Here is a 26,849-nt window from a genome sequence, read left to right as displayed (position 1 = left end):
CGGGTTTTTCCCGGGTAGTATTGTATATACGTTTTGCTGTTGTTGTCATTTTGTTTTGTTTTTTCCCCTTTATCATGAGTAACAACACCAGTGCCCTCGCTGCAGTAGGTCTGTAGCAAAAAGTGCACAAGCACCGAAGTGCGCCTACTGCAGCGAGTGGATTCATATAGCTTGTGAAAATTTGGATGCAGGCGACTATCCATTCATGAAGAGGAGCCACCAGCTGGGCTTTCGCTGGCTGTGTAGCCAGTGTGTTGCACCAGCAGACGAGGTCTTGGCTGGTGGAGAAAGTAGTACCAAGAAGGAGTATGAAGATAAAGTTATTGGGCCAATCTTTCAAGCAATCAGAGACGTATCAAATAGACTGGAGGCACTAGAGACCAAGGTCTCATCACCTGTGGCGGTCACACAAGATCAGGCCAAGTCATTTGCGGATGCTGTTCGTGGGTCTCTCGTGGGGGTAGGGAAGGATCTGCCTGGGGGCGTGATTGAGATCAGTGCTCATGGCCAGAAAAAAGCCATTCATAGTCAGCATGTACTGATTGTGAAACCAGAGAGTGGCGCTAGTGCCCTGACAAATCAGATGGGACCAGAAGACATCAGAGGCGTACTTAACTCGGTACCGGTTGACAGCTGCATTAAGACCAAGGCTGGTGGGCTGGTAATGAAGTTTCCGTCAGCTGAGGCCAAGGGGGAAGCAACTGGGGTGCTGACTGATCATTTTGGCTCTGAGGGGCACTTTTTGCATATCAGAGCCAAAGAAAATGTTGCCTAAAATGACCATGACAGGTCTTTCCTCTTCCTTGGATGACTCTGACGTCATCCCAAATATTCTGAGAAAAAACAATAAAATTAAGATGCTCGTTGATCGAGGTTCTACCCTCAACCTTCTCTTCACAAGGACAAGGAATGACACCAAAACTGCTGTCTTGAAGATGTCGCCAGAGGTGAGATCCTCCATTGTAGAACAGGGCAATTACATCTATGTGGATCTTACAAGATGCCGTGTTTTCGATAGATTCTGGGTTACATAGTGTCATCACTGTCAAGGCTTTGGTCATACATTTGAGAGATGTTCTACGAAAAGTGATGAACCTAAATGTGTCTTTTGTGCTGGAGCCCATAAATCTAAGGACTGTAGTAACAGAAATTCTCCCAAATGCATCAACTGCTCCTCTTTAAGACATCAAGATGTTAATTCAAAGTCACAGGTGGTTGCCCATTTTGCTTCAAGTAGAGAATGTCCAATTATGATTTCTCATAGGAATAGATTGATTGAAAACACCAATTTTGACCATTCAAAAAACTAACTACGTCCCTCTTGAACCAGTTAAGGATGGGTCTTTTAAATATTCGTTCCATCCGTAATAAGATAGACTATATTAATGAAACCCTAAATCAGCACGAGCTTGACATATTGTGCTTGACTGAAACCTGGTTGTATGAGTCTGATATCGATATTATTCGTAATGCTTTGCCTAAGACACATTCTGTTATTAGTATTCTCAGGCCTGCTGCTGACTATCCAGGAGGAGGCGTAGCACTCAACTACTCGGCAGCACTTGCAAACGTTTCTCTCATTGACTCAGACCTGACCCCATCATCATTTGAATTTATGGAAGTATTAATAAATTTCCATCAGAATCCCATTAGAATTGCAATTGTCTATCGTCCAGGTCATCCGGGCAGAGATCGAGGTTTTATGGAGGAGTTTGGGCAGTTTCTTGAAGGGTTTTCTCTTAAACCTGGAGGACTTCTTGTTTGTGGTGATTTCAATTATTGGGTTGACAGTCCAGAGTCAAAACCATATTCTTCAGAATTCCTTGAGTTGATCACCCAGAACAATTTTTTCAATCATGTGAGTAATCCAACTCATGTCTCAGGACATGTCCTTGACTTGATCTTGTCCCCTGTTGGTTGCAGGCACGTATCAGATGTGGAGGTTGACTCATTTGACCCCCTCATCTCTGATCATGCTCTGATCACTCTTAGTTTTGATGTCCTGAAATCCCCTTCATATAAAAAGGTCATCAGGTTCAGAAATTACAACAATGTTGACCGCCAGTTGATGTGTTTTGAAATTGATCAATGTTTAAACTCCATCGATTCTTCAAGTCTTTCTTCTGGTGAATTGGTTGATATTTACAACAACGAGCTCAGGTCAATTTTTGACGATTATTGTCCTGAGGTAGTAAAAACAATCATTGTACGTGATAATTCTCCGTGGTATGGTCCATCCATAATTCTTTGAGTAGACAGCGTAGAAGGGCAGAACGTGAGTGGCGCTTGCAGCGGACCGAGTAACTCGTTTGCGTTATGTTTTTGCAAGAAGAGCAGTCGGTCACACTGTAAAAGCCCAAAAGGCTAGGTATTATCAAAATAAAGTTGATTCATGTGGTGGTGATAAAAAAAAATTGTCTGCAGTTGTGAACAATTTGGTTGGTCGGAGGAATGTAATTGTTAAACCAACTTCTTTATCTGATGCCCAGTTGGCTTCTGATTTTGCTTCATTTTTTACAAATAAGATATCTCGAATAAGAAGTGATTTAGACAGCAGTTCTCCTAGTGAAGCGTACTCAGTTGACTTCCAGCCACGGTGCACCGGGGATCATTTGCTTTCAACATTTCATCCACTGGATGTAAACAAAGTCAAATGTTACATCAGAGAACTTAATAAAACATTTTGCTTACTCGATCCATGTAACATGTCACAACTGCCTGATGTGTATGAGCATGCTGAAGACTTTATCTGCAACATAATAAATAGATGCTTCTTAGAAAGTAATTTTGTGCAGTCTGAGAAACGTGCTTTGCTTAGGCCCCTAATTAAGAAACCTGGCCTTGATGTCGAGAGCATGACAAATTATCGTCCTGTCTCTAACCTGTCTTTTTTATCCAAGATTATTGAGCGGGCCATACTCGACCAACTCTTACCACTGCTGGAACACAACAGAGTTGTTCCTGTTATTCAATCAGCATACAGAAAATACCATTCGACTGAAACTGCACTAACAAGGATTCAGAGTGACTTGGTGGCAAACACTTGTAATGAGATGTCCTCTCTCCTAGTTCTTTTGGATCTGTCTGCAGCTTTTGATACAGTAGATCATAAACTATTGTTGGATGATCTGTATTTTTATGGCGTTCGTGATAGTGCCCTTTTGCTCCTTAAGTCATATCTGTCGGACAGATCTCAGAGATTGGTTGTTGATTACGCTAGCTCTGATTCTGCTCCTCTTCTATTTGGAGTCCCTCAAGGATCAGTTTTGGGTCCAATTCTATTTACTATCTACACAAGTAGTTTATCGTCTCTACTTGATGCTCATGATGTGTCCTATTATTTTTATGCTGATGACACCCAGCTCTATGTTAAGATGTCAGATATCAATGATACTAAGATAAAGTTTGAATCTCTAATGTCTGGTATTAAGATTTGGATGGCTAAGAGGAAACTTAAGCTGAATGATGATAAAACTGAGATCATCATCATCAGAGGAAACAGAAGGGGTGATGACACTGACAATGCCCTGGCTTTGAACATTGGCGTGTCACAGCTGCATCCAGTCAGTTCTGTTCGAAATTTGGGTGTTTTTTTTAATTCTAAGTTAAATTACAAAGAACACATTAATCAGGTTGTAAGAGGGTGTAACTTGCATATCAGAAATCTGTACTCTGTGAGAAGATTCCTGAATAGACAGTGCCTCTTAACATTGGTCCATGCAGTGGTCTTGTCTCGTATCAATTATTGTAATTCACTGTGGGTTGGTCTTCCAAATAATATACTAACAAAAGTTCAGTCTGTGTTGAACAGGGCGGCACGGCTTATCTTTGGTCAGTCTGTGTTGAACAGGGCGGCACGGCTTATCTTTGGTCTCCCCCCGAGAACCTCAACTACCCCGTTTCTGATTGAGTTGCATTGGTTACCAGTAAAGGCTAGAATTGAATTTAAACTGTGTCTTATTACATTCAAGGTTCTTAAGTTTGGTGAACCGAAGTATCTTGCTGAATTGTTAAAACTCCCATCGACACGCCCGGGTGTGATGTTACGCAGTGAAGATGATTCCTTGCGTCTTGATGAGCCAGGAGCCATTTACCGGTCATCTTTCTCTGATCGTTCTTTTGCATATAGAGCCCCTAGATTATATAACAGATTGCCATTGTCCATAAGACAACTCTCTACTGTTGAATCCTTTAAGAGACAGCTGAAAGCCTTTCTTTTTTCAAAATGCTACGACCTGGAGAGAGGTACTATGACAGATGATTATAGGGTTTAATTTTTGCCACTTTCATGTATATGTAATTCACTGGGTCGGTCAGGATCACTTGATGGTCGTGATTGTCAGCTTTTACCCTCCCGGAAGGGAGCTGAGAGCTCATATAGTCCGATCTAAGGGCAAGGTTGTGACCTTCACACACGCACACACCCGTCCCCTTGCTCCAGGGGGACAGTAACCACCCACTTCGTCAGTGAAACTTTTCGCAACCTGAGCGAGGCGCGAACTCCCGTCCACCAGTTGGCAAGCGGGAACATTACCACTGCTTGTATGATATACAAGAAATGTCACAATTCTTGTAATTGTAAAAATAATGTATGTGTGTTGAGCGCTAGTGAATTCCCAAAAGGAAGAACTGGCGCTTTTGAGAAACAAAAGGCCAGATTATTATTATTATTATTATTATTATCATCATCTATTTATCTATTGCCGGACACCATAATCCCGTAAGGAGTGGCCATTTGACTTTGAGATATTTGTTTTACAGGGAGGGGCACTAACCCTCCACCAACCCACTTGTTGACACATAGGGAGCACGTATGGTTTAGTTATATGATTACCACCCAGCGTTGTAAATGGTTTCTTGGCTTACAAGAAACCATTTGGCTTGTCACTCAATGTAAAGCCACCTGTAAAGGAAAGAAAACCATAAAAAGTGACAGGAAAGTTGGGAGAAATAGGAATCTGTACTGAATTATTTAATACAATGTCTTGCAAAAATGCAGATAAAAGTAAAACTGGCAACATCACAGCCTTTGTTTCCCTGTCCCTCTGCTTCACAGCCCGCTCACTCCTCTGTTTGAACTTCCACGAGTGAAAAAGTTACTACATGACGGTATTGTGATACCAACTCTAATGTATGGAAGTGAAGCTTTGACCTTGCTGGAGGGACAGAAGTCAAGAGTGAGAGCTGTGGAGATAAAGGAGTTGTTTGAGAGGAGCATGTGTAGTTACATGGAGAGACAGACTGACAAATGAGGAAGTGAAGGAGCTTTGTGGTGTGAATGTGGATGTGATAGGAAGCGTTAGGAGAAATACACTGAGGTGGTTTGGTCATATGGAGAGTGAGAGACTAATGAGGAGAGTGTATGCGAGTGAGGTGGAGGGGGGGAGAGGGAGGGGGAGGCCAAGGATGAGATGGAGGGATGAAGTGGAGAAGTATATGAGAGAGAGGTGTGTGAGCTGGAGCAGGGCATTGAAATGGCGGGGAACAGGGTGACATGGAGGCGATTTATTGCTTGTTTTTGGCCAGGGTCTGGCAATAGATAGCTAGATAGAATAATAATAAATAAAAGTATGATAATTTGTTTAAATATCTCAATATTCTATAGTAATTCCCACAAATATATGCAAATGGTTTGCACTAGCGCTTAGCGACATTGCGTAAGCTAAATATTAGATTGCGCACTTGCGCAAATTACAAATAATAGAAAATAATAATAAATAAAAGTAAGTAAGTAAGTAAGTATGCTATTTTATGTAAATATCTCAATATTTTTCAGTAATTTGCACAAATTTATGCAAATGGTTTGCGCTTGCGTTTTGCGACATTGCGCAAGTTAAATATTTGTCAGATTGCACACTTGCGCTTGCGCAAGGTAGTGAACTGTGGATTGCGCCTTGTGCTTGCGCAAGGTCCTTCTTTGTTTGCTCTGCCCACCACTGTATATATACAATAAAAACATAATTGGTGTCAGCACTAAGCCCTGTGGAACTCTGCTAGTCACTTCCCTCCATGATGAGTAAGTTCCCCTTAGTACTGTTCTCATTTCTCTTTTTTTTTTTTAGAAAATCTTGCATCCGACAATACAATTTGCCTCAGATTCTTCCTTGATGGTACAGTTTCCATAAAAGTCTTTGGTGTGGTACTCTGTCAAATGCTTTCTTGATATCTTTTCTGTAATGTTTCTGTCACTCTATCATAGTAGCTCAACAGATTAGTAACACATGATTTTCCCTTTCTGAAACCAAACTGTCTTTCTGTTATCATATTGTGTTCTTCTAGATGATTTACCCAAACTTTTCTTATCAGCTTTTCTAATATCTTGCTTACATCACTGGTTAGTGATACTGGTCGGTAGTTGAGTGAATTTTGTCTATTCCCTTTCTTGAATAAGGGAACAATGTTTGATTTCTTCCAAATATCAAGTAGTTTACCTTGTCCCAAGGATTCCTTGAAAATTAAAGATAATGGTTTACTTAATTCCTTTGCACATTCATGTAGCACCCTACATGAAATTTCATCAGGACCATTTGCTTTTCCTTTGTCTAATTTACCTAACTCCTCCTGTATTTCTGATATTTGTACATCTGGTAGTATGTGTGGGCTTGCATGTTCTCTATCATTCCTCTCAAAATTATTTTCTTCTGTATAAACTGATGGGAAATTCTTATTTAGTGCTTCACAAATATCCTTCTTCTGGGTGTAGGTGATCCCCTCATCCGTAATGGATTGTATTTTATCTCTTACTTTGGTATTGCTTCAGATAGGCTATAGCTGTAAAGTAGCTTTGGTTGATCACTACTTTTATTTTTGATGTCCTCCTCAAACTGTTTTGAGGCATCCCTCCTTATTCTTGTATAATAATTTCTTGCCTTTTTATAGTTGTTATATAACCTATCACTATTGTGTCTTCTGTATCTATTCCACAACAAATCTCTTTTTCCTTTTGATTTTTTACATTCTGTATTAAACCATTAGTGGTAGGTGGTGACGACCATCATCCACTCACTTGACGTAGTGCTGTCTTCTTCTACCTTAGCCTTTATCATTGTTTTTTTGTTCCTTGCCCTCCTCTCATCCTATTTCTCCCATCTTTCCTGTCACTTCTTATTGCTCTTCTTTCCTTTACAGGTGGCTTTACATTGAGTGACAAGCCAAATGGTTTCCTGTGAGCCAAGAAACCATTTACAACGCAGGGTGGTGACCATATAACCAAACCATATGTGCTCCCTACGTTTCAACAAGTGGGTTAGTGGAGGGTTAGTGCCCCTCCCCGTAAAACAAATAACTCAAAGTGCAATGGCCACCCCTTACGGGATTATGGCGTCAGGCAATAGATAGATAGATAGATTAAACCATTTCTTTCTTTTCTTTTCTGATTTAATACGTGTAGTGGGTGGTATGCGGGATGATGAGATAGTGATTTTGGGAGGGGACTTAAATGGTCATGTAGGTGAAGCAGCACAAGGCTATGAAGGAGTGCATGGGGGATGTGCATATTGTCTAAGGAATGCAGAAGGGGAAAGGATACTTGAGTTTGGGGAGGCAACGGACATGATTGTGTGCAACACATATTTTAGGAAAAGAGACAGTAGGTTAATTACGTATGAGTCTGGGGGAAATAGCAGTCAGATAAATTATTTTCTGGTTAGGAGGGCTGATAGGAGGTTAGTTTCGTTTCGTTTCGTTTTGTTTCGTTTTTAAAGGCTCCAACATGCTTGCATGTGTCGGCCTTGGTCACCTAATGGCGGCTCTCCACGCTGCACGATCCATTGCAGCCTCTCTGTTCAGTCCCTTAACCCTAAGGTCACACTTAATGACCTCGTCCCATGTCTTTCTCGGTCTACCCCTCATAACCCCACCCCCAATATTAACACTTCTCACCTTCCTCACCCAATTATCATCCCCCATCCTCTCCACATGTCCAAACCACCTCAATCTACCTCTCCTCATCACAACACCAATACACTCCAGTCCCATCCTACCTCTCAACTCTTCCATTGTAAACCCAGCCCCTCCAGGCCTTGGACGCAGGGACGCACTGCACATCCACCTAATCATTGTCATTTCTGTACGTCTGAGCTGGCGAATGTCTTCCTCCTTCACTGCCCAGGTCTCACTGCCATACAGCATTACACTCCTAACACATGCTGCATACAAAGACCCCTTAGCATAGAGGGAGAGCCCTCTCAATGTCAGGAGAGGCAAGGGCTCCCTGAACTTCTTCCAACCACTTCTCACCCTAGCCACAGAGCTAGCTCCAGCCCCACCTCCAGCACACAACATGTCTCCCAAATAACAAAACTCTTCCACACACTCAAGAGATTCACCAGCAAGTTCAATCCTTTCACGTCTGACGATCTCCACCTGCTCACCCCGGCACGCCGTACACATAAAATCAGCATTATCTCGCAGTCTACCACTGATACCACTACATCTCTTATGCACCCATTTATCACACACACCGCACAAGATGGAATTACTTCCCACTCCCTTGTGGCAAACTGCACATGGCCACTCTCCCTCGTCTTTGACAGTACCGCCACCAACCCTAGATATCATCACTTTTGTTTTATCTGCATTTACCCTTAAACCCTTTTGCCCCATACCATCTCTCTTAAAAGTTATAGGAAGTGAGGAGTGTGTGCAGCAGCAGACTATTGATTTGTGATATGGTACTTAAAGAACAAGTGATGAAAAAGAGGACTTATGTACCTAGAAGGAAAATATGGAAGCAGAAAACCAGGTAGTAAGGGATGCCTTCTATAGCGAGTTGAAGAGAGTGGTGGCTGAACAGGGAGCTGTGGACAGAGGCGTTAATGAACAGTACAGAGCCCTCAATAACAATTTCTTGAGAGTTGCTGATGTAACATGCGCTTGGACAAGAGGACCACCAAGACATAAAGTAACTTGGTGGTGGGATGAGGGTGTAGAAGCTGTAGTTAAGGAGAAAAGACGGCTTTTCCGGGAATGGAAGAAGGGAGGTAGCAAAGAGGAATATTTGGCTGCCAACCGTAGGGCTAGAAGAGAGGTATACAGGGCAAAGTCTGAGTCACAGAGACTATTACTTTATAACCTAAATCATGGGGAAAGGAAAAATATGAGATTTAGGGTGGCAGGTCAAGTGAAGAGGGATAATCGGGATGTTATAGGTGAGCAGTGTGTGAAGAATGATGAAGGAAGGGTAGCGGTGAACAGTGAGGATATTAAAGATGCATGGAGAGAGCATTATAACCGGTTGTTGAATGAGGAGTTTGACTGGGACAGGGAAGGTTTGAGCCAGCAGATCCAGTGTCTGGCCCTTGGCCTTTGATTGATACTGCTACTGTGAGTGAGGCAATAGGCAGGATGAGGGTGGGGAAGGCAGCAGGTGTGTCTGGGTTGACCGCTGAAATGCTGAAGGCCTCAGGCAATATAGGGGTGAGTTTGGTCACTGACCTGATAAATAGGATTATTTATGAGTGTGTTGTCCCAGATGATTGGCTGAAGAGTGTAATTGTAAATGTGTATAAAGGGAAGGGTGATGCCCTGGAAAGAGGAAATTATAGAGGTATAAAGCTTTTAGATCAGATAATGAAGGTAATGGAGAGAGTTTTAGAAGGTATGATTAGAGAAAGAGTGAATATTGATGAGACGCAGTTTGGGTTTATGCCAGGTAGGGGGACCACTGATGCTATATTCATTGTTCTACAGCTTCAGGAAAAATATATTGGTAGGAGAAGGGATCTTTATTTTGTTTTTGTTGATTTGGAAAAGGCCTTTGACAGAGTCCCTAGAGAGGTGGTGAAGTGGGCAATGAGAAAGCTTGGCTTGGAGGAGTGTGCTGGTTAGGGTGGTTATGGCTATGTATGTGGGTGCTCACACCCAGGTAAGAGTGAATGAAGATTTGAGTGATGAGTTTTCCGTGAATGTTGGTGTGCATCAGGGGTCAGTCTTGAGTCCCATGTTGTTTATCATGGTACTTGAAGCCCTTTCATGTGAGTTTAGAAATGGACTCCTGTGGGAGTTGTATGCTGATGATTTGGTGTTGAATGCAGAGAACAAAAGGGAGGCAGAGGAAAGGTTTAGGAAGTGGAGAGATGGTATGGGGCACAAGGGTTTAAGGGTAAATGCAGATAAAACAAAAGTGATGATATCTAGGATTGGTGGCGGTACTGTCAAAGACGAGGGAGAGTGGCCATGTGCAGTTTGCCACAAGGGAGTGGGAAGTAATTCTATCTTGTGCAGTGTGTGTGATAAATGAGAGCATAAGAGATGTAGTGGTATCAGAGGTAGACTGCGAGATAATGCTGATTTTATGTGTACGGCGTGTCGGGGTGAGCAGGTGGAGATTGTCAGACGTGAAAGGATTGAACTTGCTGGTGAATCTCTTGAGTGTGTGGAAGAGTTTTGTTATTTGGGAGACATGTTGTGTGCTGGAGGTGGGGCTGGAGCTAGCTCTGTGGCTAGGGTGAGAAGTGGTTGGAAGAAGTTCAGGGAGTTCTTGCCTCTCCTGACATTGAGAGGACTCTCCCTACGTGCTAAGAGGTCTTTGTATGCAGCATGTGTTAGGAGTGTAATGCTGTATGGCAGTGAGACCTGGGCAGTGAAGGAGGAAGATATTCGCCGGCTCAGACGTACAGAAATGACAATGATTAGGTGGATGTGCAGTGTGTCCCCACGTCCAAGGCCTGGAGGGGCTGGGTTTACGATGGAAGTGTTGAGAGGTAGGATGGGAATAGATTGTATTGGTGTTGTGATAAGGAGAGGTAGATTGAGATGGTTTGGACATGTGGAGAGGATGGGAGATGATAATTGGGTGAGGAAGGTGAGAAGTGTTAATTTTGGGGGTGGGGTTATGAGGGGTAGACCGAGAGAGACATGGGACGAGGTCATTGTGACCTCAGGGTTAAGGGACTGAACAGGGAGGCTGCAGTGGATCATGCAGCATGGAGAGCCGCCATTAGGTAACCAGGGCCGACACATGCAAGCATGTTGGAGCCTTTAAAAACGAAAAACGAACGCTTCTTTGTGTTGTGGAATTTAATTCTGGACTCCTATTTCATCAATTTCACTGAATTTTCTGTGTACAGTATAACATTTAAATCTTGTCCTCTAAGCTCTTTTTCCCCATCTATTTCTAAGAAGTATTTCTTTAGGTCATGATAGTTGCCCTTTTTGTAGTTATGGCTCTTTTTGTAACTTTCATTACTATTAACTATGTCATATGCAATCCTGAAGTTGTAATTTAATACTGCGTGGTCAGTTTTGCCGAATGGAGGGTGATACATTATATTGTTAATATCATTTTCTTGTCTAGTAAATATAAGATCTGGTACTGATGGTATGTCAGGTCCTCTTTTTCTGGTGCTTTCTTTTACATGTTATGTTAGGAAAAACTCCTGCACAAGGTCCAGGAGCTTTTGGTCAAAACAGCTTTCCTGGCTTTTTATATCTAGAGTACAGTAAGACCTCACTATAAAGGACTAATTGGGGCCCAGACCATTCTGAAAAATGTGAAATTCTGATAAAAGCGACATCTGGATTTCCCCCTGCTAATCCGGACTTTTTCCAATATATCAGACATTAATCTGGATCGCATGAACGGTTTTGAAACTGTTTTGACTACCACTGCAGTACTGTACAGTAATCACTCTAATATCCGGACGCCCAATATCTGAACATCCCCACTATCCGAACATAAGAATGTTTCATACTGTACTTTTTTCCATGCTATACTTACCTCATTTCACTCTTTAATGTCCTTTATTGGTGTGAATAGGGTGTTAGGAGCTATGCATGTGCAGTAGGAAGGTGTTTTTCTGAGGCTAGGTTAGGGTCCATAAGTACCAGTCCAGGAGCCAGTCACCAGAATGTTTATTATTGTATGAACCTACTTCTAAACCCTCATTTTATGTTTCTTTTGCATTTATTTCAGTCATTTATGTGCCTTATTGGTGTGATTTGGGTCTTAAATAGGTGCTATGCATGTCCAGAGGGAGTTGTATAGGTGTTTCTCTGAGTTAGGGTCCATAAGTACAAGTCCATAAGCTGGGGCCCAATATCCGGACAGAACCAATATCTGGACCTACCTATGGCTCTATTACATCGGATATTGGAGTGATTACTGTACTGTGTTATAAATTCACTACATTAATCAAATGGTATAATATGTATAATAATTCTGTACTGTACACTAATAAACATGTCTTTTATTTACCTTATTGTTGTGAACATAGTTGACGTGGTCAGGCTGTCCGGACTGCTTCTGGCTTTATCGGACTTTTTCCGATACATAGGAATTTAGTCCAGTAGCTCCTCGAGTCCGATAAAAGCGAATTCTGGTCTATTGAAGTCCATTACAGGAAACTTGCACAGAACACGATCTCACGGAACGCGCTCGCAATTATGCACAGTAAGGGCTGGGATACATATAAGACAATGTACGATTAAAGAACCATTATGAAAACTAGAAATTAATGCAGGAGAGGCCTTTGAAAGATCAAATCCTCAAACGTCACCGCAGCGTGGATGAGGAATTTGGAAGGAATTTGAGTGTAAAGTGGAGGGACTGTAAGAAAATGTTCTGGAAAGAGGTGAAAAGAGTAAGACAGGGTGGAAGTGAAGTTAGCAGGGGAGTGAAAGATAAAAATGGTAGATTACTAGTGGAGAAGGGAGAAAAAGTGAGCAGATGGAGAGAACACTTTAAGGAATTGTTGAACATGGAGGATGGAAGTAATGTGAGTATAAGTGGCTGGGGAATGGCTGGAAGAAGAAGGGAGGTGAGAAGACAGGAAGAAATCAGTAGGATAGAAGTTGTGGAAGCAATGAAGAAAGTTAAATCAGGGAAAGCCCCAGGAATTGATGGAGTGTGTGGTGAAATGCTGAAGCATGGGGGAGAGATAGTAGTAGAATGGATGTGGAAGATGTGCAGATTGGCCTGGGAGGAAGGTAGAGTCCCGGAGGATTGGAAGTCAGGTATAATTATTCCCTTGTACAAAGGAAAAGGGGAAAAAGAAGTGTGTGGTAATCACAGGGGCATTTGTCTTCTTAGTATAATAGGAAAAGTGTATGGTAGGATTCTTATTGACAGAGTTAGAGAAAGAACAGAGAAATTAGTTGGAGAAGAACAGGGAGGCTTTAGGAAGGGAAGAGGTTGTGTAGATCAGATATTCATTCTCAGATCTTTAGTGGAAAAGCTTCTAGAGAAGGGAAAGAAGTTGTATGCGGCGTTCATGGATTTGGAGAAAGCATATGACAGGGTGGATAGACTAGGATTGTGGAAAGTGTTAAGAATATATGGAAGAGATGGGAAGTTGTTGAATGCTGTGAAGAGTATGTACGATGGTGCGAAGGCTGCAGTGCGTGTGGATGGTGAACTAAGTGAATTTTTCTCTTTGAAAGTTGGGTTGAAACAGGGATGTGTCATGTCTCCGTGGTTGTTCAATCTGTACATGGATGGGGTAATAAAAGAGGTACAAGGTAGGGTAGTGGATGTTGGAGTGGCCCTGGTGAGAGAGGATAATGTTTGGAAACTCCCTGTGCTGTTGTTTGCAGATGATACCGTGTTGTTGAGTGAAGACGAAGGGGAGCTGCAAGGCTTGGTGGATGAGTTTGAGAGAGTGTGTAAGAAACGGAATCTAAAGGTGAATGTAGGGAAGAGTAAAGTGATGGTCTTTGAGAGAGGTGAAGTCAGTGAATGTTCAGCGAGGTTGGATGGTGAGGAATTGGAAAATGTGAGTACGTTTAAGTACTTGGGTAGTGTGATGAGTAAGGATGGAGGTTTGGAGGGTGAAGTGCTTGAAAGGGTACAGCAGGGAAGAAAGGTTGCTGGTTCTTTGAAAGCAGTGATAAGAAACAGGGAAGTGAGCATGGAAGTGAAAAAGTTACTACATGACAGTATTGTGATACCAACTCTAACGTACGGAAGTGAAGCTTGGACGTTGTTGGAAGGACACAAGTCAAGAGTGAGAGCCGTGGAAATGAGTTATTTAAGAGGAGCCTGTGGAGTTACATTGAGAGACAGGCTGACGAATGAGGATATAAAGGAGCGTTGTGGTGTTGATGTGGATGTGATAGGAAGCGTTATGAGGAACACACTGAGGTGGTTTGGCCATGTGGAGAGGATGGAGGGTCAAAGACTGACGAAGAGAGTGTATGTGAGTGAGGTGGAGGGGGAAAGAGGGAGGGGGAGGCCGAGGATGAGGTGGAGAGATGGGATGGAGAGGTATATGAGAGAGGGGGGTGTGAGTTGGGAGCAGGGGAGTGAAATGGCGGGGGACAGGGCGACTTGGAGGCGATTTGTTTGTGGCCACCCCAAATGGGATTGAGGCGTCTGGCAATAGATAGATAGATAGATAGACGATCTAGGCGGGAAATTATTCAGTGAGTGAGACATTCCTGAGTACAGTAGCACAGTATTTGTAAGTTAAATATTTACAGTACTGTACTGTTCTGGTAAGTTTATGTGCAACTTAAAGTACTGTTAAATAACGTTAAAGCAAGAAATAAAGTCTTATAACCAGTTTACCTGATAGGCGTCAGAATCTTGCCTTTTTTATTTGTTCATTTTTTCCACAGTACTGTACAGTACACCCTCAGTATCGACGGGGGTTAGGTACTTAAGATACCCGTCAATGCCTAAAACCGTCGATACCGATTTTCGTCTGGTCAGGTACCCTTTATTTATATATTTTAGTATCCCTTCAATCACTCGTATGTAATATGCAGTTTAGTTTTAGTGTTTCTTAGAAATAAATTAGTTAGGCAATTGAAAAACTGAATATCATAATAAAACTACTTATATTAAGTAAAGAATTATGGAAAAAATAGCATAATCTCTGTTGTTGATGCATAGTGGTCGTACACTGGACCTCAACTTGTAATGGCTGCTGTATCATCACTTCTCTCTCCACTTACACCTCACTCCATCTAAATATAAAAGGCGAAACCAGCAGTTGTAGCCATCCATATGTTTACATAACCGAGTGTGTAAAAAAAAAAAAAAAAAACGAAAGCAGCAGTGGTGGTCATTCATACGTCTAATAACTGAGAGTGTGAGGCAAGTGTTACGTTAGATCAGCTGTTCGCACCGATCTTCACAACACACGCCGGTGCTGCTAGCTCATACCAGAGAGACCACGCTCTCCTATTTACTTTCATTCTCAAGAGCTTCCTTTCATTCTTGATATTCCATTTCTCCCAGACCTAAATTTTCACGACTGTATGGCAGTTTATGCTATCAAAGATGAATCTTAGCCTAGCTTTCGCTAGGATCTTCTTTTAGGAAAATTCAACTCTCCTTATGCTCGTATATTTCATATTTAATGTCTGCCTAACTTTTGCAAGAAATATCCTTTATTGACAAAAAATCCAACTCGTCTTTAACATTATAACAAATGATACAGGAGCATGGGTTTGATCATATGTCCTTCTGAATTACCACACAACAGCACAGACACACGATCTTTTGCTGCTTTAAAGCCTGGCGCACTTTTCTCCTCCTTCGAAATGTACGTTCTTTTAGGCATTTTCTTCCACCACAGGCGTGTTTCGTCCGCATTAAACACTTGTTCATGCCTGTACCCTTTCTCCCTTATAAGTTCAGCAAAGTCACGTGGGTACGATTCTCCTGCTATCTGATCTGCTGAAGCTGCTACACCAGTCATCCTAATGTTATGTAGGCCATACCTTTTCTTAAAATTCTCGAACCAGCCCTTGCTGGCTGCAAATTTCTTTTGCCTAGAAGCACCAGCATTACTAGGCCTATCACCATCGTCATTACTTTCATCACCATCATCACTATTTTCACCTGACTCACTTTCATCACCATTATCTTCACCAACACCACTGCTTTCACCAGCAAACCGAGCATAGAGTTGTTTTGCTTTGTTTCTGATGAACTGGGAGTCTAGCGGCACGTGTCGACGGTTTAAGTCCTCAATCCAAATATTCAGTGCCTTTTCCACCTTCACCAAGGCATCATCTCTCACATGCATCGTTACTTTAGCCGATCCTGGTGTGCACGAAGCCAGAGCATCTTTAATGTCTTTTTCTCTCCATTTTATGCCAAAAACACTGGACTCATTCATGCCATACTCGCGACCAACCGCTGCATAGGTCATTCCACTTCTAAGTTTTTGTATGATTTCGTTCTTTACTTCCAAGGTAAGTACTTTCCTTGCTCTCTTAGCTGCCTTATTTCCAGTTGGAGTGTTACAAGGGCGCTTCGGAGCCTTGATGATCGCGAAAGCACGATAGATGTGGCCGAACACGATATGAGAACAACAGACAAACGTGTACTGATGCTGTTGTTTGTTGGGTCGGCGGGAACATGCCGCGAGCAGCCAGAGACACCTGGCAGGATGGCGCGCAAACTTGCTAGGAGGTGCCAATACAATTCTTTATTTTTTTATTTTTTTAATAATAATAATTTAACTCCCAGGAGACAAAAAAACCGTCGATAATCAAATCCGTCAATAAAAAAAACGTCGATAATGAGGGTGTACTGTACAGTATTTGTAAGTTAAATATTTACTGTTCTCGTATGTACTGTACTTGTAAGCACTTAAATAAAGTTAAATCATTAAAAAAAGCCTTGTAACCAGTTAACCCGAATTATATGAGAAGACATTCGCCGGCTCAGACGTACAGAAATGACAATGATTAGGTGGATGTGCAGTGCATCCCTGCGTCCAAGGCCTGGAGGGGCTGGGTTTACAATGGAAGAGTTGAGAGGTAGGATGGGACTGGAGTGTATTGGTGTTGTGATGAGGAGAGGTAGATTGAGGTGGTTTGGACATGTGGAGAGGATGGGGGATGATAATTGGGTGAGGAAGGTGAGAAGTGTTAATATTGGGGGTGGGGTTATGAGGGGTAGATTGAGAAAGACATGGGACGAGGTCATTAAGTGTGACCTTAGGGTTAAGGGACTGAACAAGGAGGCTGCAATGGATCGTGCAGCGTGGAGAGCCGCCATTAGGTGACCAAGGCCGACACATGCAAGCATGTTGGAGCCTTTAAAAACGAAACGAAACGAAACGACCCATGATCGGCGTCGGAATATGGCCTTTTTTGTTTGTTCGTTAAACTCTTACTGTACTGCTCTTCTACAGTACTGTATTTGTAAGTTAATTATTTACTGTTCTTGTATGTACTTGTAAGCAATTAAAGCATTAAATAAAGCCTTGTAACCAGTTAACCTGATTTATATGATTACCCATGATCGGCGTCGGAATATTGCCTTTTTTGTTTGTTCGTTAAAGACTTGCTGTACAGCTTTTCCACAGTACTGCATTTCTAAGTTAAGTATGTACTGTTCTGGTATGTACTTGTAAGTTCATTTCATTCAGTCATTGCCAGACGCCATGTATCCCAGATGGGGTGGCCAAGGGCTTAAAGTTAATTGTTTTACAGGGAGGGGCACTAATCCTCCACTAACCCCACTTCACACGTAGGGAGAACGTTATGCCAACAGCATCTGGTGTTCCTAGGCGGTCACCCATCCAAGTACTAACCAGACCCAACGTTGCTTAAAGTTAAAGCACTCAAAAAAGATAAAGCATTAAATAAAGCCCTGGTACCAGTTAACCTGATTTATATGATTACCCATGATCGGCATCGGAATGTTTCCTTGTGTTTACGTACAGTATTTGTGTGTTGAAGTTTTGCTGTGGAGTACTGTATTTGTGAGTTATAACATTAAATAAACCTTCTAACCACTTAAAGTGCTTTCTAGTGATTACCAGTGACAGATAACAGCAAAACAATACATTTGGGGGGTCTAGGGAGCAAAATACGGAGTAGTTTAAACATACGCGATTTCGCACCTAACACGGCACGGTAGGAACGAAACCCATGTGTTCCGTGCGAGTTTTTTGTATATCGAGATTTTACTGTATTCCAGTTTGTATTTGTATTGAAATCTCCAGTTAATATAATTCTTTCAGATTTCTCCTCCATTCTATATAGTAATGCTCTTAAACTTAGAATTGTTTTCTCTGCCAGGTCTTCATATTCGCCTTTATCCCAAATGTTTGATCTGGGTGGCATGTATAAATTTGCCACAATTACTTTCCCTTCAGATGTACCAATCTCTACTGCAATCAGTTCTGCCTGTGAGTGTACATCTAGTTCTATTTCTTTGACTTGCAGATTTTTCTTTGTTAATATTATAATTCCTCCTCCTTTTTTTAAGTTCCTATCTCTTCCCCATATATTGTATTCCTCTACGTTTAGTGTATCGTTTGATATCCTTGGTGTTAATTTTGTTTCAGTTAGGCAAACAGTATGTGGTTCCTTTTCTTTGATATAATCATTCGTCTCTGGTAATTTAGATACCATTCCATCTACATTAGAGTATATCAACTTAATCATCTTGTTTACATACCTGTCATGACTTGGGTCTACTACATTTCTCCTTTTTATTCCCTCCTGTTTATGTACCACTTTCGAACCTACAATCCAATTACAGTACTTTGTAAAAAAAAAAATGTTCTCTTCCTCTGATCTTCCCTCATTCTTTATTCTTGTGTGTGTGTTTGTGTTTGTGTTTGTGATATGGATTGGTCATTCAGATAATGTCTTAAAAGATTCAGTACGGTATGGGTTATGGTATATAAGACAGCAAGACTTATCTTTGGCCTCCCTCCTGTAACCCTTAGTACAGTACTGTACTTCATTTGTACTTGAGTTGCACTGGCTGCTATCAAAGCACTGAAAACTAGAAAACAATTTAAATTATGTCGTATGACTGTCAAGGTTCCTATGTTTGCAAAAATATACATCTTGCTGAGTTGTTAGTGTGTGGCAGGGGGACACCTTGATTAAAGGGCTTAACCCCTAAGTGCCAGGTGACGGCTATATCCGATTTGAAATTGATGGACCAGGGGCGCCAGGTAACGGCTATAACCACAAGTGTTTTCACGCCACAGTTTGAAGTGGCTACCACTTGATCTCATCACCAAAGTGTGAGGATAACCTCCCAGCACCCGTGGCATGCATACCTCAGTCGTCTCTGTGACTGTGCCAGGTGTAGTCGATGTTTTCTTACGTCTCTTGCCCAATTCTGTTCCCTCCTTATGCAGACCCTTGCATTATCTGCCCCTGCCAAGCCTCTTTCCAAGAATACTAGAAAAAGGGTCAATGATAGTGCTGTAAGGCATGCCCTGGATGTAACAGTATCTAGTTTTTCTAGTAGTGGAGTAAGTTATCACGTTGAGAACAAAGCCATAGTCGGCACCCTGGGCACATGCATGAACACATTCTGCTCTCACGCCGCTCTTTCGGTGAAAATTAGTTCTCTTCTTCATGTCATTATTTATCAGCACAAAGACCTGGGGATACTTTCATTTGCAAGAGGAAGTGTTGGTAAGTAAAAAAGGTCGTTAATTCATTTCCCTAAGTGTTATACTTTTCCCAGATATTAAGGTTGAGAAATAGCCTGTAGTGAGATGATGACTGCAGTTAATATTGCCTGGCATGTGGGGGTATAGAGTCTATTTCTCTTTTTTCAATACACCCTAGCTCTTTTGCTGTATTACCAGTAGGACTTGAGAAAATTGCATGAGGAAACTGATTTTGATTCTATTCTACATTCTTTTCAGCATTTCTGCTTACGTATCCTTTCCCTACACTGAGTGACAAGCTGAATGGTTTCCTGTACACCAAGAAACCATTTACCAAGCTGGGTGGTAACCATATAACCAAATTATGGTGCCTGGTGGTTTAGTGGGTAATTACGGCACTCCAATCAGATTGAGCTGGTGAAGGTTTATATCCAAGGGATGGTTGGGGTTACTGCTTACGTAATACCACTCAGGGATGAGTGGGGCTGGTCACTCTCATCATAAATGTCAGGACCAACTTGCCTAGCCCCGAGCTCCTATGTTCCTCATGGGGCAATGTAGGATTGGATGATGGATGGATGGATGGAATTTCCTTTCTCATTTTGCTACAGTATCATGCTACCAGGACCATCCCCTTCATCCGTCATCCCTTCTTTATTAATTTGTCCACATTTTTATACAACCACAACCTACTGCTTCGTCCTTCATCACATCTACTGTATTCCTTAAGCATACATTAGTATACAGTCATGACCTACTTCTTCATTCTTCATCACTTCTGCTTATTCCTTTGCATACATTATGACAGTATATAACCAGGATCCTTCACCCTTCATCGCCTCTATTATCTTATCTTCCCAGCATCATGACCTGGAAAACGGGTCCAACAAGGCCAGCACCAGCATCAGGAGGACAGGTAACAGTGCCAGGTCCAGTGCCAGGAGTACCAAGTCTGGAACGTCGAGGGTCGATTCTTCTCGGCCCCTGTCCTCCCGCAAGCCATCCGTGCTCTCCATGCTCTTCAATCGCATCTCAGGCAGTAAGGAGAACGTTCGTCGCCCAGGAATTAGATCAAATGGTAGGTTTGTGGCAGAATTTGGCCAATCAGTGAACGACTTGTTTATCTGTATATCTGTCTATCTATCTGTCTACATTATCTTGCAGCTTGACTTAGACTCATGGGTAAATGGTAGGTTTGTGGTAGAATCTGGCTGAACAGAGAATGCCTATGTTAATCAGTCTAACTATCCATCTATCTATCTGTCTATCAATCTGTTTGTCTACAGTATCTGTCTACTTGACTTGGACCCTAGAGTGATCTGACTTGACTCCAGACTTGGCTCCTAAGACTTTCCACTTGACTCAAAACTTGAAAGTTTTTTGACTTAAGACTTGGATACAATAACCTAGTTCATACTAGCAAAACACAATTTTAATGCAGTTTGTAACAAGACTGACAAAATTATCATCTCTCATAATGGCCATCCGTATTTTAACCCCTAAAGGCCTGGATTCTTTCAACCATAACGGCATGAAAATCTGTATATGGAGCCGATTTTTTGACTCTTACAGAAGAAAAAAGTGTTATGCCCAAGGTTTAGAGCTTGAATTTACACACCTTTTGCTGAAAACCAGAGCATTCTAGACAACTGGTTACTGAGCTAAAGCCTGTCAAAGATCGTCAGAAATTGACAATGGCAACCCTTGCATATAGGGAGTGAAAAAAAAAAATTGCATCGACATTAATTTTGGTATTATAGAATGAAAGATCTTGATTTTACACAACAGAAAATGTATATATTATTCTAATATGTCAGATGTTTACCACGTAGCCACGGCAAGAAAGTAGCTGGAGGTCATGGGAGTATGAAGGGGTGGAGGGGGGAAAATGAGGAGGGTGGAGGAAGGATGGTGGGGGGAGTGTGGCATGGAAAAATCAACTTTATAGAGTTGGTAGGAGGAACTGCGAGTCCAGTCACAAGCAAGGGAGGGGGAGAGGGAACAAAAGGTCTGGGGTAGAGGTAGGTGGAGAGAGGACGATGGGGGCAGTACCCCTCCTACCATGGTAGGGGCCCAGATCCTTCCCCTTCCCTCCTCAGGACTTAGTTCTCATTGGTCTGCATCGATATACAGTATGTCACAATCGGGCCGAAGCCTAGTGTCTGCAGTTTTTTTTACAAAGGCTCCTCCGTCGATCCTATTGGGGATCAAGCTAAATTCTGGAAAAGGGTCGATCGATACTATTAGTACATAAAGGAGTAAGTGGCTTCCATAATGAGTTAGCAGAAAAACTGTCACACTGTCGATCTCATAGGGTCTAGCATTCTTGTACTAGTAGTAAGGCATCTGTCATTCTGGGGAGACCATGGAACCTTGTGAATGGTGTCTCTTGTGGCTATGGTGTCTCAGGTGCAGCATCGGTTTTGGTTGGACAGGCCAGTGCACGATTAACAGTCTCTGCCACAGTGAGAGCAGACAAAGACTGAGGCTGGTTTAGCAGCATGACACTGGGCCTTTCTTCAGAGTTTCTTTGCCTCTGACTGCAGGGTCAGACTCTTCTCGAAGTAGGTGAGGCCTTCCTGTACTGATTACCTCCATATAAATCTGTCCATGGCAGCAGCTTCCTAGGTGCTGTGGCTAATCCTAAGGGCTTTCAGGTCCTTGTATCATAGGAGGGACCTGCCAGTTGGTTGCATGGCTTCCACAAGTTCTCCATACAGTCCACAAGTTCTCCATACAGGAGGTCTTTTGGGATTTGGCCATCTTCCATACAAACAACATGACCATGCCAGTGCACATATCTCTGCTTCAGGAGGGTGTACTTGCTGGGAATTCCAGCCCTCTCGAGCACTGTGCTGTTTAATACCTTGTCCTGCCAGATTATGCCCAGGATGCAAAGGTGACAGCACATGCGAAAGGCACTGAATCTTCTTGCTTGACAAGAGCGTAGAGTTTGACTCACTGCCATAAAGGAGCATGCTCATTATACAGGCCTTGTAGACTTGGACTTTGGTGTACTCTGTCAGCATGTCTTTGGACCAAACCCTTTTTGTCAGTCTGGACAAGGTGGTGGCAGCTTTCCCAATGCGTCTGTTGAATCTGGTGTCAAGAGAGAGAGAGGGAGTCTGAAATCATTGAGCCCAGGTACACAAAATTATGGATAGCTACCAACTCGTAGTCAGATTCTGATAGCCAGTGGGGAGCTCACTTCATATCCCATGATCTATATTTTCATCAGACTGATGGTAAGTCCAAAATCTCTGCATGCCTCACTGAAGCGGTTCATGAGCTGTTGAACATCCTTAGCTGAGTGCGTGGTGACAGCTGCATCATCTGCAAAGAGGAAGTCTCTCAGGCATCTCAGCTGGACTTTGGACTTTGCTCTTAGTCTGGAGAGGTTAAAGAACTTTCCATCAGATCTTGTGTAGAGGTAAATGCCATTGGTTGCAAACCCAAAGGCGTACTTCAGCAGGATGGAAAAGTAGATGCCGAAAAGTGTGGGTGCAAGGACAAACCCTGCTTCACTCCACTTCAGATTTTAAAGACTTCTGATGTTGAACCATCCATATGGAAAGATCTAACAATGCTGAGAAGCATGGGTGGACAACAATTCTTGGTCAGGATATTGAAAAGTCCGTCTCTGCTGATGAGGCTGAAGGCTTTTGTGAGGTCGATAAAGGCTGTGAAGAGTGACTGCCTTTGCTCCTTGCATTTCTCCTGCAGCTGCCTGAGAGAGAAACCCATGTTGACAGTGGATATGTTAGTTCTGAACCCACACAGTGATTCTGGGTAGACCCTCTCCACAAGGATCTGCATCCTCCTCAGCATGACTCAGGCAAATGCCTTTCCCAGAATGTTGAGGAGGGAGATGCCATGATAGCAGTTACAGTCACTCCTGTCACCTTTGTTTTTGTACATTGTGATGATGTTCACATGCCTCATTTCTTGCAGCACAGTTCCTTCACTCCAGCAGAAACAGTACCACGCATCTCAGTGATGAGGGCATCCTTGGCACGTCTCAGGACCTCAGCAAGAATGCCATCATTTCCAGGGGCAAGAGCATCTAGCACCTTATTGAGTTCTTCAAGGGTTGATTCACAGTCAAGTTCCTCCCTCACAGGGAGGCACTCAGTGGCATTCAGGGCATCTTCCGTAACCACATTCTCTCTGGACTACAATTCAGACCAGTGTTCCACCCTGCACTACATCTGTCGTGCACGATGCCAGATTACCTCGCCTGTAGCAGACTTCAATGGGGCAGTCTTCTTCTGTGTTGGGCTGACTGCCTACCTGATTCCCATCATACATCCCCTTGATGTTACTGATATTGGCAGCAGATTGTATCTGGGAGCAGAGCTGGAGCCCGTAGGTGTTGGCACATCTCCATGCCAACTGCTGAACCTTTTTTATGAGAGATCCAAAGAGGCTGCAGGTTCTGCTCATTGGGGCAGGTTTTGTATGCAGCCAATGCATGTCTCTTTTCCTCTGTGACTGATGTCATTTCCTCTAAGTGGCCTTTGAACCAGTCTGCTGAGTCCAAACATAGACATGGTTACACTGTACACAGTTTCTGAAGTGTTTACATCTCTCACTGGCATCAGTGCTTGGTGCACCTGTGAGGGATTCTTCTAGCACTCACACAAATTCATCCTTCTTTCTCGAATCGTGTGTCTTGCTGGTGTCAGCTCAAGGTCGGCCTCCTTTCTTTGGTCTGTGCAGTTTCCTCATCAACAACACTACTTTGCTGCACACCAGGGAGTGGTCATTGTTGCAAACTGCATTCGAGTAAGTACGTGTGAGCTTGATACAAGGCAAGAGCACCTCATTATACCCAGATCCAGCTGGTGCCAATGTTTGGACTGTGAATGTCTCCTAGAGACCTTATGCCGTAACTGTTTTAATTCTCTCTCTCTCTCTCTCTCTCTCTCTGTGTGAATATGTACGCATGTATGTATATATTATCTATCTATCTATCTGTACATATACAGTAAACTCTCAGTTATCCATCATTGCAGTATCCGGCCCAACGCAATATCAGGCTCAGCTGGCTCGACTCTATTAAATCAACATCCAGTGACATTATGCATATGGAGCCAAAATGGGACATCACTGGTGGTTCTGTACAATATCTGGGCATTGAGGCGTCTCAGCTGGTTCATAAGCAGTAGCCAACCAGCAGCTGGGAAAATCCCAAAACATGTGAGCCAATGAAAATTCCAGCTACGCGCCAACCAATCAGAATCCATCAAGTGTACAGCCTACCCGGCGTGCCAAGAATACCGCCATGCTCTCATTCTTGCCCGTGGATGTCGTGTACTAAGATGTGCCAGCGCATTCTGCTCTTCCGACCACACGATCTCAAAACCTCAGTGCTGTGACTAATTCTGTGGCATCCCATGTTTGTTGTTGCAAAGTTAATGGCCTGCCAGTGCTCATTTCCTGGCACTCTGTTGTGAACGAGGAAATACTATACTGTATACGAGTGCACGCGGTGCAAACCCCTAGTGCTCATTCTCCTTCCCACATAACACACTTGTGGCTCCAAGGTACTTACTACTGTACTCAAACCTAGTTGTGTGTGATGGCTGAGTTTGTGGCTTTTGTGCTGGTGCCCTGGCTGCCGCAGGTCCTACCAGCCTTATGTTTTGTCCTGGTCATTGTCTCCATGGTGCTTACACCATCTGCTAAGAGACACTGTATCATTTTCTCCAAGAAGAAGAAGATGGAAATAATCGAGAAGATAGAGTAAAGCTGGACCATTGCAAGGCTAATGGAGCATTACAGTATGCCCTGAACCACGTTGCAGGATCTATTGAAAAACAAGCACTCCATCAATATGTTCTTCGAAGGTGAATGTGGTGCGATTATGCGATGGCATGAGTGCAAGATGATGTCCAAGCCATGCCTTGGTGAACTTGACTAGGCCTTCTTGAAGTGGTTTCGGCAACAGTGTGGCAGTGGCATGATTGTGTGTCCCGTCGAGCTGAAGGCTGCAACCACCAAGTTTGCTGAGAAACTGGGGATCATGGATTTCAAGGAATTTGAAGGCTGACTGACTTGGTTCAAATTTTGGCATGGACTGTCCAACAGGATGACCTGTGATGAAGTGTTGGATGCAGACACGGAAGGAATTGATGTGTTTTGCACCAAGCTTAAAAACCTAGTTGAAGAAGAAGGGATGTGTCTCAGTCAGGTTGGAGGCCTCACTGGAGCATCACCTGACACCCTCTGTCACTCTATCATCCATTACCTACTCCAACACCCTTGGTGGAGATTGAGCCTGAGCTGGTGGAGCTGGAGTAATCTCTGGGGGAGCCATTCACCACTAGACCACATGGGATTAAGTGTACTGCACAGTACTGTACTGCATGGTGTACAGCTCTATGCTCCATTGATGCCAACTCCTGGTGAGTATGTACACAAGGTAAAAAAAGTATCGGTGCACATTTAACCTGAAACAATTTGACGCAACGGATGTTGGATGCTAGAAATGTTTGATGATATTTCCCCCTTGTTGTCAAACATACTTACATAAGTATGTCCTAGATAGGTTTGATATGACAATTTATGGCTGATATTATTACTGGATGCAGATTCAGGTGTGTCTGGGTTGACTGCCGAAATGTTGAAGGCCTCAGGCGATATAGGGGTGAGTTTAGTCACTGACCTGATAAATAGGATTATTTATGAGTGTGTTGTCCCAGATGATTGGCTGAAGAGTGTAATTGTAAATGTGTATAAAGGGAAGGGTGATGCTCTGGAAAGAGGAAATTATAGAGGTATAAAGCTTTTAGATCAGATAATGAAGGTAATGGAGAGAGTTTTAGAAGGTATGATTAGAGAAAGAGTGAATATTGATGAGATGTAGTTTGGGTTTATGCCAGGTAGGGGGACCACTGATGCCATATTCATTGTTCGACAGCTTCAGGAAAAATATATTGGTAGGAGAAGGGATCTTTATTTTGTTTTTGTTGATTTGGAAAAGGCCTTTGACAGAGTCCCTAGAGAGGTGGTGAAGTGGGCAATGAGAAAGCTTGGCTTGGAGGAGTGGCTGGTTAGGGTGGTTATGGCCATGTATGTGGGTGCTCACACCCAGGTGAGAGTGAATGGAGATTTGAGTGATGAGTTTTCCATGAATGTTGGTGTGCATCAGGGGTCAGTCTTGAGTCCCATGTTGTTTATCACGGTACTTGAAGCCCTTTCACGTGACTTTAGAAACGGACTTCCGTGGGAGTTGTTGTATGCTGATGATTTGGTGTTGATTGCAGAGAATGAAAGGGAGGCGGAGGAAAGGTTTAGGAAGTGGAGAGATGGTATAGGGCAAAAGGGTTTAAGGGTTAATGCAGATAAAACAAAAGTGATGATATCTAGGGTTGGTGGCGGTACTGTCAAAGACGAGGGAGAGTGGCCATGTGCAGTTTGCCACAAGGGAGTGGGAAGTAATTCCATCTTGTGCGGTGTGTGTGATAAATGGGTGCATAAGAGATGTAATGGTATCAGAGGTAGACTGCGAGATAATGCTGATTT

At 42.9% G+C, this 26,849-nt stretch overlaps 1 protein-coding gene across 1 annotated transcript in view; it reads left to right on the top strand.

The window, feature by feature from the left end:
- The window catches only part of LOC145411874 (bestrophin-2-like), a 285,723-nt gene that overhangs the window by 115,949 nt on the left and 142,925 nt on the right, over nucleotides 1-26,849 (top strand). Inside the window, exon 9 of the mRNA XM_080281833.1 lies at nucleotides 20,171-20,400. Within this exon, the coding sequence (XP_080137959.1) occupies nucleotides 20,171-20,400 (230 nt within the window). The remainder of the gene's footprint in view (nucleotides 1-20,170; nucleotides 20,401-26,849) is intronic.

The sequence above is a fragment of the Coenobita brevimanus genome, chromosome 91 (genome assembly GCF_032717465.1).
Source record: "Coenobita brevimanus isolate Jiangsu-jjx chromosome 91, ASM3271746v2, whole genome shotgun sequence".
Lineage (NCBI taxonomy): Eukaryota > Metazoa > Arthropoda > Malacostraca > Decapoda > Coenobitidae > Coenobita > Coenobita brevimanus.
The sequence above is the reverse complement of the archived record's forward strand: the minus strand, read 5'-3'. Positions and strand labels throughout refer to the sequence as shown.